Genomic DNA, 18,141 nt, shown 5'->3' on the forward strand with positions numbered 1-18,141 from the left:
TGATTTAGCAGCAACAGCTCAGAAATCTGATCTGAAGGCATACAAACACTACTTTTCGACGTCATCGAGGATTCAACAAACACCAGTCGCAAAGCATGGTATAGTAACCGAAGGGTGCGCTTGACCACTCCGCCAGAGCCCTTACCATGTTTCGACACGAGAACGTGAAAAGAGCGTCAACGAAAAGCTGCGCGGCGACATGATCCAGCAGTCGAAAAGCCCGAAGGCGTTCCCTGCTGTCTTGTTGAAGTCAAAGGATGGAACCCTACGTTTCTGCCTCGATTATCGTCGACGGAAGAAGATCACTAAGAAGGACGCATACAACCTGCTACGTTTCGACGACGCACTGGGTCGGCTCTGCAACACTAAACACTTCTCGTCGGTGGATCTCAAGTCTGCCTACTGGCAAATAGAAGTCGGCGAGACAGATCGAAAACAGTCCGCCTTCAACACGCCAGACGGCCTATACGAGCTCAAGACCATGCCAGTAGGACTCTACTGGGCGCCTGCAACGTTCCGCTGCATCGTACACACGGTGTTAGTAGGAGTGAAGTGGCACACCTGGCTTCTTTATTTGCATTACCTCTTCTTCTTCGCCTCAAATTTCGACTATCATCTTCGACGGCTTGCGATGTTATTAGAGGCCATCAAATGATCAGGGCTCGCTCTGAAGCCAGAAAATTGTCGCATCGCTTACGATGAGCTTCGGTTCCTGAGCCACGCCATCAGAAAATCTGTAGACCGCCGCGACACGCAAAAGACAGCTGCCATCGCATAGTTCTAGGCACGTATCGACAAGAACGCGGTGCGTAGATTCCTTGGCATGTGTGTCTACTACGGCAGCTTTGTCGAGGACTTTACATACATCGCAGAGCAGTAGACACATCTAACTTCATGCGATGTCGAATTCAAATGGGAAATGCCCCATACCCACGCATTTTAAGAACTCAAACGACGCATGCAGTCGCCACCGGCAGTTGCACACTTCATTGAGGACACCTATACAGAAATCCAACTGATGCCAGTAACTTAGGCTTTGGTGCCATCCTAGTCCACAGGAAAGATGAACTGGCATGGGTGACAGCTTCGGCTAGCCGGTTGCTGTGAAAATCGGAATGCAATTACTCTGCGACCGAAAAGAAATATTCCTTCGCCATCGTTTATGCTACAGCGAAATATCGTCGTCATCTATACGGCAGGCCATTCAATGTCATCAGCGACCACCACGCGTTGTGATGGCTAAGGAACTGAAGAGACCGTTCAGCACGGCTGGCACGGTGGAGCCTGAGACTGCAAGAATATGGCATCACGGTAACCTACAAGTCCGGACGAAAACACTATGCCGATTGCCTATCACGCGCCTCCATTTACCCGCCACCGTAAGATGACAAGGATGACGACGCCTTCTTTGGAATAACGCGCGCGGAAGATTTCGCTGAACAGCAGCCAGCAGAGCCGGAGATAAAAAGGCTCGTGGAGTATTCGGAAGGGCACACCAACGTTGTTCCTAGGGCATTTAATCGAGAATTGCCATCGTTCTCACTTCAAAGCAACCTACTCATAAGGAAGAAGTTCTCACCAGTCCGCGCTGACTACCTTCTTTTTGTTCCCTCGGCGCTGCGTCCAGAAGTACTGTACGCCCTACTTGGCGATTCGACCGCTGGGTACCTCCAATTCATCCGGAAGCTATCGAGGATACTGGAAAAGTATTACAGGAAAAAGTGTTACCGCGAACGTCACCCGTTACATCAGGACATGCCAAGACTGTTAGCGACGCGTGCCACCACCTCGAGGTCAGCGGGATAACTACAGACAATTGAGCCTTTTTCAGCCGATCGGGATGGACTTGTTGGGACCCTTTCCAATGTCAACAACCGGAAAGAAGTGGATCGTCGTCACGACAGTCTTCCTCACCCGCTTCGCTGAAATGAAAGCTCTGCACAAAGGTAGCGCAAACGAAGAGACGAACTTCTTTGTCGACAATATCCTGTTGTGACATGGCGCCCAAGATATCCTCACCACCAACACAGGAGCGACCTTTACAGCGGAGCTCATCTAAGCCATTCTGCAGCACAGCCAGACAAGCCACAGGAGGACAACTGAATACCACTCACAGACCAAATGTCTAACGGAGCGCCTAAACAAGACCCTCACCGATATACTACCAATGTACGTTGACCTTGAACAGAAGGCATGGGATGCCGTGCTGCCGTACGAAACCTTCGCTTACAACATGACGGTTCAAGAAATTAGAAAGATCACGCTGTTCAAGCTGGTTTACGGCAGTAACCCGGCGACGGCTCTCAATGCCGTGCTGCCGCACGTCACCAACGAAGGGAATCTTGACGTCGCCACCTGTCTCCAGCGCGGCGAAGAAGCCCGTCAGCTCGCCTGCCTACGGAATAAGAAGCAGCAGACGACCGACAGTCAACTCTGAACCATCGACGGCGTTAGTACAAGTCCGGAGACCGTGTTTGGGTTTGGACTTCAATACACCGTCTAAGACTCAGCGAGAAGCTATTACTAGGCTATTTCGGACGCTACAAGATCATGTGACGCATTGGCACCCTCTACTATGGAGTCGCGCCAGACGGCATTTCGCTATCACAGCGTCGCCGCTCGCGAACTGAATAGTCCACTTTGCGCGACCTATGCCTTTGTGTATCCTCTATCCCCATCGTAGACCGCTCTTAAGGTAGGGGCCGTGCGGCCGCGTTGAGTCGCGCCATACGCACCCGCCGCCGGAAGCACGGCGCGTCGTTTGAACTTGGTCCCCTCGTTTACAGTCTAGAAGATACAATGAACACTCGCTTGTTGCTGCTGTTGAGGGGCGAAAAATAAAGATGCGAAAAGCTAGCCCATACGATGCGGGGACAAGCTGCGAAGCTCTCATTGTGTTTAGACAGTTTGAATAAAAGGGCTCCCTGCAAAAAACCAAGTGACGGCGCTTACCGAAAACCATCGCGCACTCGCCCATGTGTTGCACCGTATTGGCTGTTGCTCTTGCTGTTGATGACATTCAAATTTGACCAGCGGCCTAGCACGTTCGGTGTATGTTCGCCTCAGCTATCTGCATATTGACTGCACACCCTTATAAAAATTTCTAGCAACATTTTTTAGACAGTCTATATACTTTTGTTACTAGAACCTACCAACAGTCAATTGAAATCCTACCAGCTGTCTTTATACATCCTAACAACACTCTAGTAACACCCTAGAAACAATTGGCCACCAACTTTCAATAGAAACATGTTCGTAGGATGTCTTTTAACTTCCTACCAATTTCCTATGAACATTTGTCTTTATACACCCTAGTAACATTCTTTCAAAAGAGAAATGTTCATATATTTTCTGTTAACTTCCTACCAACACCCTATTAACAAGGTTTCTTTATACACTCTAGAAACATTCTTTCAAAAGAGAAATGTTCATATATTTTCTGTTAACTTCCTACCAACCCCCTACTAACAAGCTTTCTTTATACACCGTAGTAACATTCTTTCAAAAGAAAAATGTTTGTAAACGTTCTGCCAACTTCCTGCCAATCACCTATTAACATTTGTCTTTTTACACCCTAGTAACATCCTATAAAGAATTGTATCCTATCACGAATTGGCTACCGTACTTCAACTGAAGCATGTTGATAGATGGTCTGTAAACATTCTACTAACCATCAACCAACACAAGTCTTTAGGCTCTTTAGTAACAATCTGGCAATATTTTACTTACATGTGCTTATGTACTTGCTATTGACGTCTTACTATTCCCCTAGTAACATTTGTCCCACATACAACCTAGTAGCATAGGGTAGACATTTGTCAGTATGTGTGAACATGTTGGTAAAAGGCAGTATGCAACCTAGAAGGTGCACGTAAATAGAAAACAAATGCAAGTTTGCACTGAAAGAAGTTTATTCACACGAAAATATTTACACAGGATTGTGAGAGAAGTAGTAGAGAAAATAAAAAACGAATAAATGAATAATGACTTAGTTGATTACGGCATGGCAGCTGTCGCATAATCTCTAGCAAGCATCGATTATGTAAGCTGATGTCTCAGGATGCTTGCAGAATGAACGAACCCTGCACAGAAACAAGATGGTCAGTGTTAACATCATGTTCAGGTTAGCATATCGCATACATAGAACAGCTTTTTAAGGTTCACATGATGAATGCTAAAATTGTGACCGTCATCCCCGTTTACTTGCAGAGGAGATGGCAAGGATGGGGAACATTATTCGATGCATATCCTTTGCTGCGTCGTATTTACTACGTGTTAATAAAATAAGGAAAATGTACAAAATGGGTTTCTCTACCAATTACCTGCGTAAATGAGTTACTCACTAAAAAAAGTTAATTACATGGTTTATTCATGGTGAAATTTATAGCACGCACAATAGACACGGACGCAGAGAAGGTGGACGCGCGAGCGCTTACTGAGAGCTGGTTATTTTTGGAAGGATGGATGGATGGATGGAAGGTAGTAGCGTCCCCTTTGAAACGGGGCGATGGCAGTTGCCACCATGCTCCGATTTTTATTTTGCCTATTATTTTTATCTGTGTTGTGTGTTATTGAATTTATCGATTTTCTTTAAATACGTCTTCCTACCCTTTTAACCTTATGTCGCCTCTCTGCTTTTGAGCCACCAATCCTCCAATCGCCTTTTGCTAATTTCCACCGCACATTTATTTACATGACTATCATTATCTCTGAACCCTAGGGCCTCAGGAAGGGTGACTGTGGCCGCATCGACATCGGGATTGATACCATCACATTTTAGTATGAGGTGTTCCATTGTTTCTACATATTTACCACACACAGTACATGTGTCTTCTTCTTCGTTAAATTTCTTTTTGTAGCTCCGTGTTCTAAGACATCCTGATCTAGCTTCAAAGAGTAGGGCACTGCCTCTTGAGTTATCATAAAACGCTTCCTTCCTGATCTGCTGTTTCCAGTGTCGATATAGTTCTACGCTATGCTTCTTTTCTATTGAATTTATCCAATTTTTACCTTCCGCATTTTTAACCTGTCGTTTAATGCTCTGTCCTTTTTCGTCCTCGTGTCTGGCATACTTACTGGTTAGCTTCCTAGTTCTTTTCCGCCATTGTGAGTCAACGCTCTTTCTGTATAGGTATTTGAACACCTTAGCTGCCCACCTGTTATCATCCAATTTCCTTAGCCGTTTTTCGTATAGGATTTTACTCTGAGCTTCCCTTGCTTCAAATGATGCCCAGCCCATATCTCTCTGTACTGCTTCGTTTGTGGTTTTCCCGTGGGCACCTAGTGCTAACCTTCCCACAGCTCTCTGATTTACTTCTAGTCTCGACTGAACCTCTGCCCTTAAACACAGGACCGCACTCCCGAAAGTAAGCCCCGGCACCATTACTCCCTTCCAAATGCCTCTCAGTACCTCATACCTGTTGTAACCCCACAATGCCTTATGTTTCATTATCCCGGCATCTCTTCGCCCTTTTGCTATTAGAGACTGTTCGTGCTTTTCCGTGTACATCTGCCCTTTGTTTATCCATACCCCGAGATACTTGTATTCGGCCACTTGCGGTATTTCGTGGCCTTGTATTGTAAGCTCCTGATCAGTTGTATCGTTGAAAAACATCCCACCGGACTTAGCTGCACTAAAACTTAAACCTAAACTGTCTCCTTCGTCCCCAAAGTAATTAACCAGTTTGCAAATCTTTCTGGCTACCTGCTAACAGTACAATATCGTCCGCATACATTAAACCCGGTAGTCGTTGCTCAACAACCTTTTCGCCTAATCTGTACGACAGATTATACCCTAGATTGCTTCGTTGTAACCTTCTTTCCATGCTTATCATATATAGCATGAACAGCAGCGGTGATAGAGGACAACCTTGCCTTAATCCTTTGTGAACCTCGACAGTTGTACTCTTGATTCCTTCCCATGTTATTTGAACATTATTTTCTCGAACTAGTTCCTGTAGAAAATCAATTACCTCATTACCGATACCTTCAGCTTTTAATATGTTCCACAGGAGTTCCCTGTTCACATTGTCGTACGCACCAGTTATGTCCAGGAAGGTTAAATACAGAGGTCTATTTTCCGCCTTAGCTATTTCTATGCATTGGGTAAGCACGAACAGGCTATCATCTAAGCGCCTACCACTTCTGAACCCGTTCTGAAGTTCTCCAAGTATTCCATTACTTTCTACCCATGACTGCATTTTTAATTTCACCGCCTGCATCGCCAGCCTATATATAACTGAGGTTATCGTAATTGGTCGGAAAGATTTTATGTTCTTCTTATCACCTCTCCCTTTATAAATCAAATTCATTTTACTCTGTTTCCAGCTGTGCGGAATTTGCTTATTCGTTATGACTGCCTCCAATGCTTTTATCAGCGCTTCCTTGCTTCTTGGGCCAAGTTGAAGGTAACAGTGCCAGCTAGCTGCACCGAGCATGTGCAAAACGTGTCATCCATTTTGATATAAACAGATGACAGAGCTTGAAGCAGTATTCAAGAATACAAATGCTTTGTCAGTGGTAGCAACCAATGGCTGACTGATGCATTTTTAAGCACGCCTTATTATATGGAACGTTTCTCTAATTTTACGTGTTCGTTTATTTTTACTCGAAAACAAAATATCAGTGTCAAAAAAATACCGGTACACAATGACATAGGTTGCAGTGGTTAAACACGTGCGAATTATTTTCTTTCACATTCGCAGTTGTCTATCCAGTGCAACCTATGTCATTGTGAACCGGTTCACTGAAAAATATGTAATTGCGAACCGTGAAGCTATACGCTCAATATTTTACTGTTTCTCATCCTGTGCAGCCAGAGTAGGAAAGAGCAAAGAATGAGTTCATGATCACACAATATTTACCAGACCTTAGGTCGTTGCGAACGCTGTGAAACCGAAGTATTTGTGCGCTTCGTGTTTATAGCAACTTCAAGCGAACCCCATGACGCAGGGCAGCTGAAAAAGGTAAGAAAATCGTTCTTAAAACATTTCACGTCGTTACAGTTCGCGCTATAATAACCTACCGAAATGCGGCATTAGAAACTGAAATAAAATAACATCAAAATAATATGTTTATAAAGAATGATGGAAAAGAACATACCTTTTATTATAATTTGGAGATAGAGAAAACTTCGGCGCATAGCAGTCTTGAGGAACAGCTGTCCGATATTTGTGCAGTTTAACACACGGACAGTGCCAATATTAAATCACTGCACACGACACTGCATCGCAGCTGGCAGAGAAGTTCCAGAAACGCTCACATCACGGAACGAAGAAAGCACTGTGGGCTTCGCAAACACCTTGCTGGTTGGCTTGCATCGATGAATTAGCCACAACACAGCATAAGCATAAATAGCAGCAGAAATAGCTAGATTGCTGCTACAATACGCCACGAAACACCTACATCGCTCCGACCGTACCATGCCGGCGTCGCAAAGTAACTGATGGCGATTGCGATGGTCTCCTTCTGCCTCGACTCGGCCAACTGTCAAATTTGTGCGCATGCGCGGGGAGGCATGTGACATTCATTCCATCCACCTGCTTCGCCTTGACCGCCGCGGAACCAAAGCCCCTCTTTAAGCCGAAACATGCCCCCCCCCCCCCTCCCCCGCTACCTTGCTTGCGATGGTTGACTCACACCTAGATATTCCTCGCCTCTTGGTGAAAGCTGAGGCCGGCCTTTGTGTACGCACCCCTTTCTGGGAACTGCACGTAGAGGGAGGAATGTACCTCATGACCGAGGTTGGAAAAAAAAAACTGAGAAGGCAGCCGGCTCAATATTGTTGGGTATTTAGGGGCTGTATAGTTTTATCTTTCGAGACAATTATTGTTCTGAAAACCGACTTTTTTCTCGAAATGTAATGAACATAGAAAAATAAAATCATATTGGGTAAATTATGTGGTTATACTATTTTGCGCAAGAGCATCCTTCAGCGCTTGCTGCTTTCAAAGACAAAACATTGCTCCCTGGCGCCCAGCGGTGAAGCGCATTGTAGTACTATTTTTATAGTCAAATACATGTCCGAAGCGTCGCGGCTATGACGCTAGCAGTTTTCAGACGCCCGAAGCACGGCAAAAGCACGGCCTTTGATATCCTGGCTGTTGGTATACGGAAGGCCATTATTACGGATGGCATGATGACCCCTTGTCGGAGCTCAAAATTTTGTCGCCGTGTTGTGAAGCAAGGTCACTGAATGTTAAGAGTGCATAATTATTTATTTTCGATCTGTTTTCACACACAGCAAGCTACCGTCGCCATAAAGCACATCAGCTGACAAAGTTACTTTGCCTTCACTTTGATGCGACGTCCTATTTCCTTTAATATGCAGAAGCCGCCCGTAGGAGGCAGGGACGAAAGCGTGCGAATAGGAACGCGTAGAAAGCTACATTTTTTATACTGTAAGGGTAATTTAATTATTTTTTCACAGAAAAGTGTTGCTTGCACAGAGTTCAGCTTTTCTTTCTATTCGACCTGTGCGCTTCTCGGGGCAATACCCGCTCTCACACAGCAGTAGTTGTATTCTGCAGCCTTTTGGACATTTGAGCGGCAACGTTCCAGTGCCGTGTTACCCTGAGTTTCGGCTTTTTTTCTTTTTAACAAGTATCGTGACGCTACTATGCTGACACGTTCCAGCTTAGGGCGTACTATTTATATCGCAGAATACACTGACCTAATTATCTCGTTGCAAAGCTAATTGGTGGCATTGCAATAGCAGTGCGTGGTAAGGGCAAATTTACGCTCGAGCCTTACACCACACCACCCGCCTGCCCGCACGCATATGGTCGGGTGAAAATTTGCACATTTCGTAGACTGGTACACGCATTTCGGTTTACACTGCATGTGCGAGCCCAGTGTATGCCAAAATTTGTGAACTAGTGGGCGAAATGTACAATTTTCTGCATGACCGCACGCGTCATGGCTTAAGCGTAAATCGGCCTTTAATTAACCAGCCCCAAGGTCAGGATAAAGCTCTGCAACTGGTGCGCGGCCTGCACAGTAGTCCGCTATCACACCGGTCAGGTGGTGTAGCGCAAGCAAATTTTCTCGGAGTGTGCTGACGTCACCACACGCTCACGGAGTGCAGTAGATCCTCTAAAAGATTAGTTCTAACAATTTACGAACACATTTCTTTAAACATTTTAGGAGCACTCCGTCAACAATTGGCTATCGACTTGGATTGGGACTATGATTTAAAACAAAGAGCTTGACTCCTGAGTATGTCATATATCGGCATTAATGTGTGTTAGAAAAATTTATCAAAAACTCTCAGGTTACTTCCCATTCTAAATATTTTTTGGCAAACAGTACGAGCTGTGGACGTACTGAGGATACATGTCCTTCAAACAAAAAATATAGTTCGATGATGTATAGTACAACATTCTTTACACAAAAGTAACAAGCCTTCTGACGCAGTACTGAAGTGGTTATAGGGGTAAAAGTTAGAAAAATACATGTTGATGGGGACCTTAAAATATTCTATATGCAAAAGTAAGAAGGAAGTCTTTTACGGTGTATTAAATACATTCTTTATACAAAAGTAAGAAGGAAGTCTATTAACGGTGTATTTAAAACATTCTTCATACAAAAGTAAGAGGAAAGTCTGTTAACAGTATATTGAAAATATTCTTTATACAAAAGTAAGAAAGAAGTTTTTTAACGGTGTATTTAAAACATTCTTTATACAAAAGTAAGAAGAAAGTCTGTTAACAGTGTATTTAAGATATTCTTTATAGAAAAGTAAGAAGAAAGTCTGTTAACGGTGTATTGAAAATATTCTTTATACAAAAGTAAGAAGGAAGTCTTTTAACGGTGTATTTAAAACATTCTTTATACAAAAGTAAGAAGAAAGTCTGTTAACAGTGCATTGAAAATATTCTTTGTAGAAAAGTAAGAAGAAAGTCTGTTAACGGTGTATTGAAAATATTCTTTATAGAAAAGTAAGAAGGAAGTCTTTTGACTGTGTATGAACAAATGTTACTAGAATGTAAATGTTAATAGACTGTCAATAAAGTAAATAGAAAGTTGGTAGGAGTTCTAAAGAACGTCAACGTTCATTTTTATAAGGGCAGCCTGGCGTCTGTGAGCACTAAAGCCTTGCAGCAGGGCATTCAACCTCGTTTTTAATGCCTCTTAATATCACTTCGCGGTAGTGGGAAATGCCTGAACATTGAGGCCCTGATGTGTGCAACTAATGCATACTGTCTTTACCCCAGCTATGTCATACATTGTGGTGAAATCTGAAACCTTCATGTTTCTTTTTCTGGTTTCTTTCTGGCTAGTGGTGCGAGCGAGAGCTCGTTCTCTTTTTCTTCTTTTGCAAGAAATGCGTCCATGGCTCATGTCACTCAGTGACAGAGTAGCACATTTTATTCGCACTTACCTAAATCGAACAATTTGCGAGCGTAAAGGCAAGTTGATCTTCACGATCGCATTTGCGATTACGCCGGCTGAGCGCACACCAGCTAAGCAACGCATGCCCCAGTACGGACTCTCGCGCAAAGGATTTTCCAATGTAACGAGCTTAGACCACGCTGGTGTGCCACGTGCGTAGAAGTCCGACGTTGCCGCTCGGATCTTGGGTCACGTCAACCCCAGGCACCAACGGGAGTATGCTGTGGACCTTAGCGAAGAGCAGATACCTCAGCGAGTGCGCTCGTCGCGGCACAACGCGGCGTGCGCAGTTTCTATTCTGCAGAAGCAGCTACGTGCAAGTGTGGTGGCTGAGTGTGTACGCAACTGGGCTGGAGGGCGCGCTAGCTCTTATGTGCTCCATTCTGGTGCATAGGGTTTCATACAACAATCACTAGAGGGCACTCTGGTGCTATGTCTTCGGAAGCTGCAATGGGGGCCGTTCAGCCAGCAGAAGAAGTACATCGATTTGAATAAACTTCCTCCTTCTCGCTTCAAACGGCTTCATGGCTTTGCAAACTCATAATTTTCAACAAATTGCTGTGTAATAAATGAGGAAATATTACTAAAATTGCCTGACGGCAGGATTCGCACACGACTTCCAGCACAGAAGCATGATGTTGACAGCATTATACCACCCACGCATTTACCGACAAGAGCCACAGAACGGCCTTTTTCTCGCGGACGAGTCGGTGGGTTTGGACACTTGACGGGTCTCCGTTTGGCCACCTCGACAGGCTAAAACTCTGCAGTTAGTAGTGATTGTGCGTCTTCGTAGAGTTTTCTATGCTTAGAAAAGAATTGAGTGCGCACAAAGTTGGTAAAATGAATATAAAGCGTACTAAACAGAGTCGCAAAACGCCTGTGGTTACCAAGACGATCGTCAGGTAAAACCGTTTCCTCAAAAAATTATTGTAGGAATCTCTATGCTCTTGCGATGCTACCTGGTACGTACCGAACTTGTCCTGCACCAGATTGACCGACGCATATATATATAGTAGCCACATCCCAATGGCGGCTTTTGCGCATCAACTTAATACTAAGTGATTTCTGCCAAGGCGTCTATCCAAGAGCAGTCAGGAGTTAGCGCGCGCCGGCAAGTGTACATTTGGACGTACCTTAACTTTCGAATGGTTTAGCGCTAGTTCAGTCTTCAAAACTAATCGAAATTAGTGAGACTTGACGGCTACGGCATTGAAGAAGCGCGGCCAGTATCATGCCTACGCTGACGGGGTGCGGTCGAGCATTGGCAGACGACAGCCGACGATTTTATGATGGCCCTACTTCCAGAAGTGCGTTATTCTCACCGAAATATGAAATGCAGCTTTGTCGCTCATTTCAGCATGTTTATGAACTCCACGGTAAAAAATCACAGTAAGAGCACAAGGAAGCGAACTGCGACAAACACCCTTCTTAATTGATTTTGGCTATTTTGGCCATCTCCTTTACGGCGAAAAATGGCAGCCGCGAGAAGCGAAAGCTTCTGTCGAAAGATGTTACTTTCGGTCGAAAGCGTAGAATCGACTGCGAGTGCAAACTTTAAATGGGCATAGGAAGTAAGTGACAGTAGTTTAACCAGCCGTGTAAACTTGTAAACATTCCCTTACTAACTAAATCAACAAGCATGTTTCAGGGACGCACAGGCAAACATAAGCACATCTCACACGATGACCGCGGATACTGTCTGTCATTAACGCTGGAGCATGGAAACGCCGCAGTGGCGTCGATCGAATTGACCTAGTGGAGTGTGCTTGAAACATAAGTACCATAATTTGCTTAATTGGTGACATATGTTTGATTTATTGTGCAAATAATGTCTCCCTTTTTGACTACTCAAGGAGTAGTATTGTGCTGTTGCCGACAATTTGGAGATACTGTTCATTATTGAAAATAAGCCTGACGATCTGTCTGCATTGTTTCAGCTTTAAACACATTAACCTTCCTTCTCCGAGCACACATCTTTTAAAAGTATTTTTTGCACATTTTACAAGTGTCGTCGTTACGGTTTACTTTTTCTGGCATTCTTCCCTTGTTTGTAAGGGGAGTTCTTTTGCCTGCACTTGGAGTGCTGTGACATGGCGTTAGCTGTCATTTCTTCTGCACTGCGCAAGAAATGTTGGCTGTGATAACTGCCTCTCCTTCTTTCATTTCTTAATTGACTCGTCCAGTGCGAGAAACAACAGGGAGGACAGAATCGCGCACTCGGCCATCACTGACTCTCAAGTGAATATTTACTGCATACGACGCAAACGGGTGCGCGAATACGCAAGCAGAAACCGACATAATAATAATGAGAACAAAGACAACATGAAAGGCAACAGAATCTGTTTACCGCTTGTGCGTACTTTTGAAGAATTCGATCTGTTTATTACACCGCAATATGCATGGCAGGCTGATGCACGTTGTTCGTTTTTTCTAATTGGATAGGTACCTAGGATTATTCTTTTGTTCATGTCACTGTTTCTGAGATCGCCGTGCTATTAAACAGTGGCTCGCACTGATACTTCGTTCAGTGTGCTACTTGGCTGGAAAATCGGTCATTGTTTCCTAATTTTCTCTGCTGCACTTGTATTCTGACGTTGACCCACCTTTCATTCTCTCCAATATAAGTATCGCCGCCGGGTAGAGGGATCCGCGAGATTACGTTTGTCGCAGAAGGAAATAACGGGCCTCGGTGTGTGACGGCGGGTTTATCCTTGTTTTTAAACTCGGCTTCTACGCTGCGCTTCACATGCGCCCAAGTGCTTCAAAGGCTATTGGCAGCTGTAACACCACGCTCGCACAATATCGGGATGCGACATTCTTCGACTTGTCTACTAGCTAGCGAATATATGGCAGTGGGGCGAGCTGATTTTTCCTACCTCTTCATTGGTCTTCCCGCCTACTAGATGCCCCGATCCATTGCGGTACCTTCTCTCAAGGCTTAGTTACGAAGTGGTCTGGATACCCGGCCTTTTCTAATCTCTCAATCTGGCGAAAGATACAGGTGCTCACAGTGTCAATGCATGACTTTTATGTACATAATGCATCAGTCAGCTGCATATCTGTTTAAGTGATTAAGAAATAGAATTCTTCAAAAAAAAACGCACAAGTGGTAAGTGGATTGGGTTGCCTTTCTTGTTTTTTTTATTTTTTTCTTTGCATTGTTATCTCATTTTGGTTTGCCCGTGCGTATGCATAACCTAGTTTACGTGGTGTGCAATAAATATACCCTTGAGTCACCTTTGTGCGTGTTTTCTTGCGCTGGACAAGTCAATTCAAAAACGAATCAAGACCCATTAACCCGGCTGACAGTTCCGTTATCTTTCTTTTATGCCTTGCTGTCCGCAGCTGACCACCCCGCCTCAGTGCAGACCGCTGCAGGGCGGCTGCCTGTGAAGACCAAAACGACAACAGTATTGCGGCAGACGCATGCTCCGAAGATGACCCAAGCGGAAACAGCGGCTACCAGGACCACGAAGGTAACAGTGAGGCCGCCCAAAGCCCCAAAAGGTGTCCCTCAGTGAAAGACGGCAACCACCCATTTATTGCGAGTCTGTAAAGGAAAAGGTGATACTGGTAAAATGAGTCAGGCAAAGACTATAATAGGGGGGGGGGGGAGGTGATAAATCAAGACAAACCTACATATAAGTTGCCCCACTGAAACTTCTGACGCTACTAAAAGTCTCTCTTCGGAATACGAATTCTGCACATTTAACACCTGTGCATCTGTTGATTCGTGAAGAACCAACAAATTGCTTCTTAAAACTTAGAGGGCACTTTACCATCGGGCTCATGTCAATTAAATGGGCTCACTCCGAGCGTGAAAATTTTGGCTAGTGTTATCAAACTTTCCTGAATCCTGTACAGTCGCGAGCAAAAGTATGGAGGACACGGCATCAGCAAAAATAAATACAATATTGTGACAGTCTCTTACGTAAGAAGAAGCGGACACCGATGGTGGCCTTGGACACGACGAACAAGAGTTCAGGTTGTTCACGGCTTTAGGCTTCTTGGCTCCGCCGTTAAGAGTCATCTGAGAATAGACGTATGCTTCTTCCGTCCCGTGACATCCTTGGTGGGGGTGCTCGTTATCGATCTTCGTACCTCTCGCGCCAATCATGATTTTCTTTGACCTCCCCCAATATCTAATGTAGGAAAAAGATGGATTGCCGTCGCTACAGACTACACAACCCACTGCGCCATTACTAGGTCAATACAGACCAGTTTCCGCTACAGAAATCGCTCACTTCTTACTTCACAACGTCATCTTAGACCACGGTGCATCTCGCCAACTTCTCACCGATCACGGAGAGAGAGAGAGAGAGAGAAAACTATTTGGCCCGTTAAGGGTTTAGCGTTCGGTCTTCGTCTTCATCGCTGCAGACGCTTGACCTTCTTAGCAGGGTTGGGCTCCTAGTCCAGAGCTCCACTGAGCCGCACTGCTTCGCTTGCGTGCTGCACCATTGCCCTTTGGGCGGGGAACTCGCACCTGGTGAGCCGGCTCTCCCACTGCTCCGGACTCGGGGTTTTGTGTTGGTGGAATGTGTACTTACGTTTACACTCCCAGGTTATATGGTAAAGCGTGGGGGTTGCCCCGCACCACGGGCAGGTGTTCCTAAATTGTGTAGGATTCATCTTGCTTAGTATATGTAAGTCAGAGAAGGTTCCCGTTTGCAGCCTCCGCCAACTAGCTGCTTCTAGCTGTGTTAAGGCTTTGTATGGCGGGGAGTATCTAATTCTCTTGCCACTGTGGTAGTTCAGTAACTCTGAATAGCCGATCTCCACGGTGAAGAGCTGTCCCAGGGCGTGTGGCCACTCGACTCGGTACGTGATCTCGTGAGCCAAGCTGTCTGCCCTTTCATTTCCTTCTATCCACGTGTGTGCCGGAATCCAGATTAGTTTGTGGGTTGCGCTGTGTCTGAGGTGTTCTGCCTTGCGGAGGATAGCTAAGGCAGCCCTGCAGATTCCACCCTTTGTGTAGTTCCTGCATGTCTCTTTTGAATCCGTTACGATGACCATTGATTTGTCTTTTCGATAGCCCTCAGCCGCTGCCAGTGCAACAGCGACTTCCTCCGCTTCCACTATCCTGGTGCTACGTGAAGTTGCGCAGGTGATTAGCTTGCCTGCGTTGTCCACCACTACCGAAGCTGCCTTAATGTAATTTGTTTGTCTACTCCATGGATACAGTGTTGCATGCGTGAAAACCGTGTTTTCTAGCTTGGCTAAATGCCATCGCAGAAAATACTTTTGTGTCAAAGTAATACACGATTTACTTCGATTATGTGCTACTAAACACAAGCTTACTACGGCTTACCTTCTTCAAACTGCCTTACGGAACGCTTGAGCCACAAACTAACTGACATGCTAGCGATATGTGTTTCCGCTTACCATCGCGACTGGGACACTGCCTTACTATTTACACGTTCGCTTATAATCCCTCACGCCATGACACTGCTGGCTGCTCACCCGACGAGTAGATAACTCGTCAGCCGGGAGCCGACTTTGCCTTTCGAGAGTCTCTTTTCGACCGCACTCGACTCGCCGATAGAGTACACTCCGAATGTCATAGCCAAAGCAACCCAAGCACGCCAGATTTCCCGCATTCGTCTCCCTGCTTCACAGACACGCCAGAAGTGCCGTTAAGACCGGCGCCATCACGACGTGGAATACAAACGATGTGCTCTTGTGCTACTTTTGTCTCCAAATCTGCGTGTTGTTCTTTCGCAGAAACTCCTCTCGCGATACGGCGCCCCTTATCGCATTTTCCGCCAGGATGCCCCGGTCACATATCAAGTGCCTCTATCAGATGCCGCCGTGCCTTCACTTCGCTCTTACATCATCCAATTCAGCCGCCGCAAACCGTACCCTTCTCGGACCAATGCACCGAACCAATAAGGTGCTTTTTCCGCCGGAGAGTGGTGTCACAGTTTGTAAAGTGGGAAGAAGACGCTGATGGTGCCCTTGGAGTTGACGAAGAAGAGTTGAGGTTGCTCACTGCTCTAGCCTTCATTGCTCCGTCACTAAAAGCCATCTGTGAATAGACGTACGCTTTTTTCTTCCCGTAACATCATATTCGCGCGCAGCTCCCCGCCCTTGAATAGGTTTATACGTTGAATCGGCCACACAGGCGAACGTAGCAAGCACCCTCGATTTCAGCCTGAATGCCTTGTCGGCAAAAAAACAAATCGCCTCCTATGGTCCCCAAGCTCTTGCTCGCAGTTGAAAGTTCGATTTTCATAGTAGTGTGCCAGAACCCCAGCACTAAATCCGAGGTAACTCAATTATTTCAAAGCATTCTTTTGTATTTGGGCGTTTATGCCAGCGCGTAAAATTCGTGACTTTCCAAATACGTTTTTTTTTGTTCTTCCTCTTTTCAAATAGTTTAGTGACCGTCTTTACTGAAACCGGATTAACAATACCTGAGCAGGCCCTCTCAAAAACCTCTTGCTTTAGAGAGCTCGCGTTCCATCGGTGCCTCCTGTCTCATTTCTGCACCTTTATATCGTTTATCAATACTTTTTTCCCGGTAAGAGTGGTATTTCTTTATATTGTAGAGGGGTGTTTTACGAATAAAGCTCAACTCATTTTTCTCTTTGGCGTTCCCCTAAGAGAGAGCTTCTACTTATTACTATAATGTAATGAAGTCCTGTCATTCAACATCCACTCAATGAAGTTTATGTTTCTTACATTTGAAGGAGAGTTACCCACTACCCTGCTGTTAAGCGAAATTCGTTGGGCAATTTTTGTAAGATGTTCAAGAGTACGCGCATGAAGAAAGGAAGCACAAACTTTACAACTTCTACCTGGTCAGGGCAGTGCAACAGCCTTCTGCGAAGTGTTAGGGTTTCTGATCGACTTATGCCAACATCGAGAAATATGTCGTCGCTTTGTCGTGAAATGCTTGTCCTAGAGGTGTCCATATACAATTAGACTGAAGGGAGAAAAGCCACACCTGTGAACTTGAGAGCTCCTGTCGCTGTTCTGAGAGCGCAGGAAACACATTCTGTGGATGTTGTAATATATGGTCCTAATATGTGCTGCTGAGTACATTCATGGTCCATTTACCAGTTTGCAAAAATGTTCTGCTGCCAATAAGGGATCATTTGCACTGGAATGCGTATAAATATTTTATCAGCTTTATGGATATCTAGAAGGGCGGTCCTGAGATTTCTGCTAAACAGACAAGACTTATTGTTCCGCTACAATTTCGGAACCTCAACTTTCATTATTCACTTCGGAATGCTTATTAACATATTTCAGTTTCAGTTTTCAAGAATGTTGTTCCTGCTACTAATGACTGCTCAGCTATATGGTCTAAGTGCAAAAACACAGGGGCCTGGATATTTTTACACCTAATGGTTTATCACATAAGAAACGACAGCTGTGTGCACCTCGGCGACAGCTTATAACAGCTGCCACTGTAGCACACTTATTAGTGTGATACATTGTTGCACACGAAAGAACCAAATCTGCACTGGATAATTTGCTTTGCCAGTTACTAGATTGCGGCACAAACTTCAACATGTTGACAAGTGTGGATGATGGCTTGTTTTTTTTTTCTTGTTCCTGGAAGTCTTGCTCAGAATTTACAACCTAATATATATTTAGCTTTACGTTCAGTCTGAATTTTCAATGGGAGAACAGCCAGTCGTTTTCTAAAGCTGTATCGCCACTGAAGATTGCGCTCTTCCTTGGTTTCGATTAACCCAATAGATCACTTTTGAGCTCCTCTGTGTGTTTTTTAGAAGT

General features: G+C 45.0%; 1 protein-coding gene across 2 annotated transcripts in view; it reads left to right on the forward strand.

Moving 5' to 3' along the window:
- Window positions 1–18,141, forward strand: part of LOC135909841 (uncharacterized) — a 274,704-nt gene that overhangs the window by 93,781 nt on the left and 162,782 nt on the right. For both annotated transcript variants that reach the window (XM_065441885.1, XM_070529765.1), the window contains exon 8: window positions 13,741–13,871. In XM_065441885.1, the coding sequence (XP_065297957.1) occupies window positions 13,741–13,871 (131 nt within the window). The remainder of the gene's footprint in view (window positions 1–13,740; window positions 13,872–18,141) is intronic.

The sequence above is a fragment of the Dermacentor albipictus genome, unplaced genomic scaffold (genome assembly GCF_038994185.2).
Source record: "Dermacentor albipictus isolate Rhodes 1998 colony unplaced genomic scaffold, USDA_Dalb.pri_finalv2 scaffold_30, whole genome shotgun sequence".
In the NCBI taxonomy this organism is placed as follows: domain Eukaryota; kingdom Metazoa; phylum Arthropoda; class Arachnida; order Ixodida; family Ixodidae; genus Dermacentor; species Dermacentor albipictus.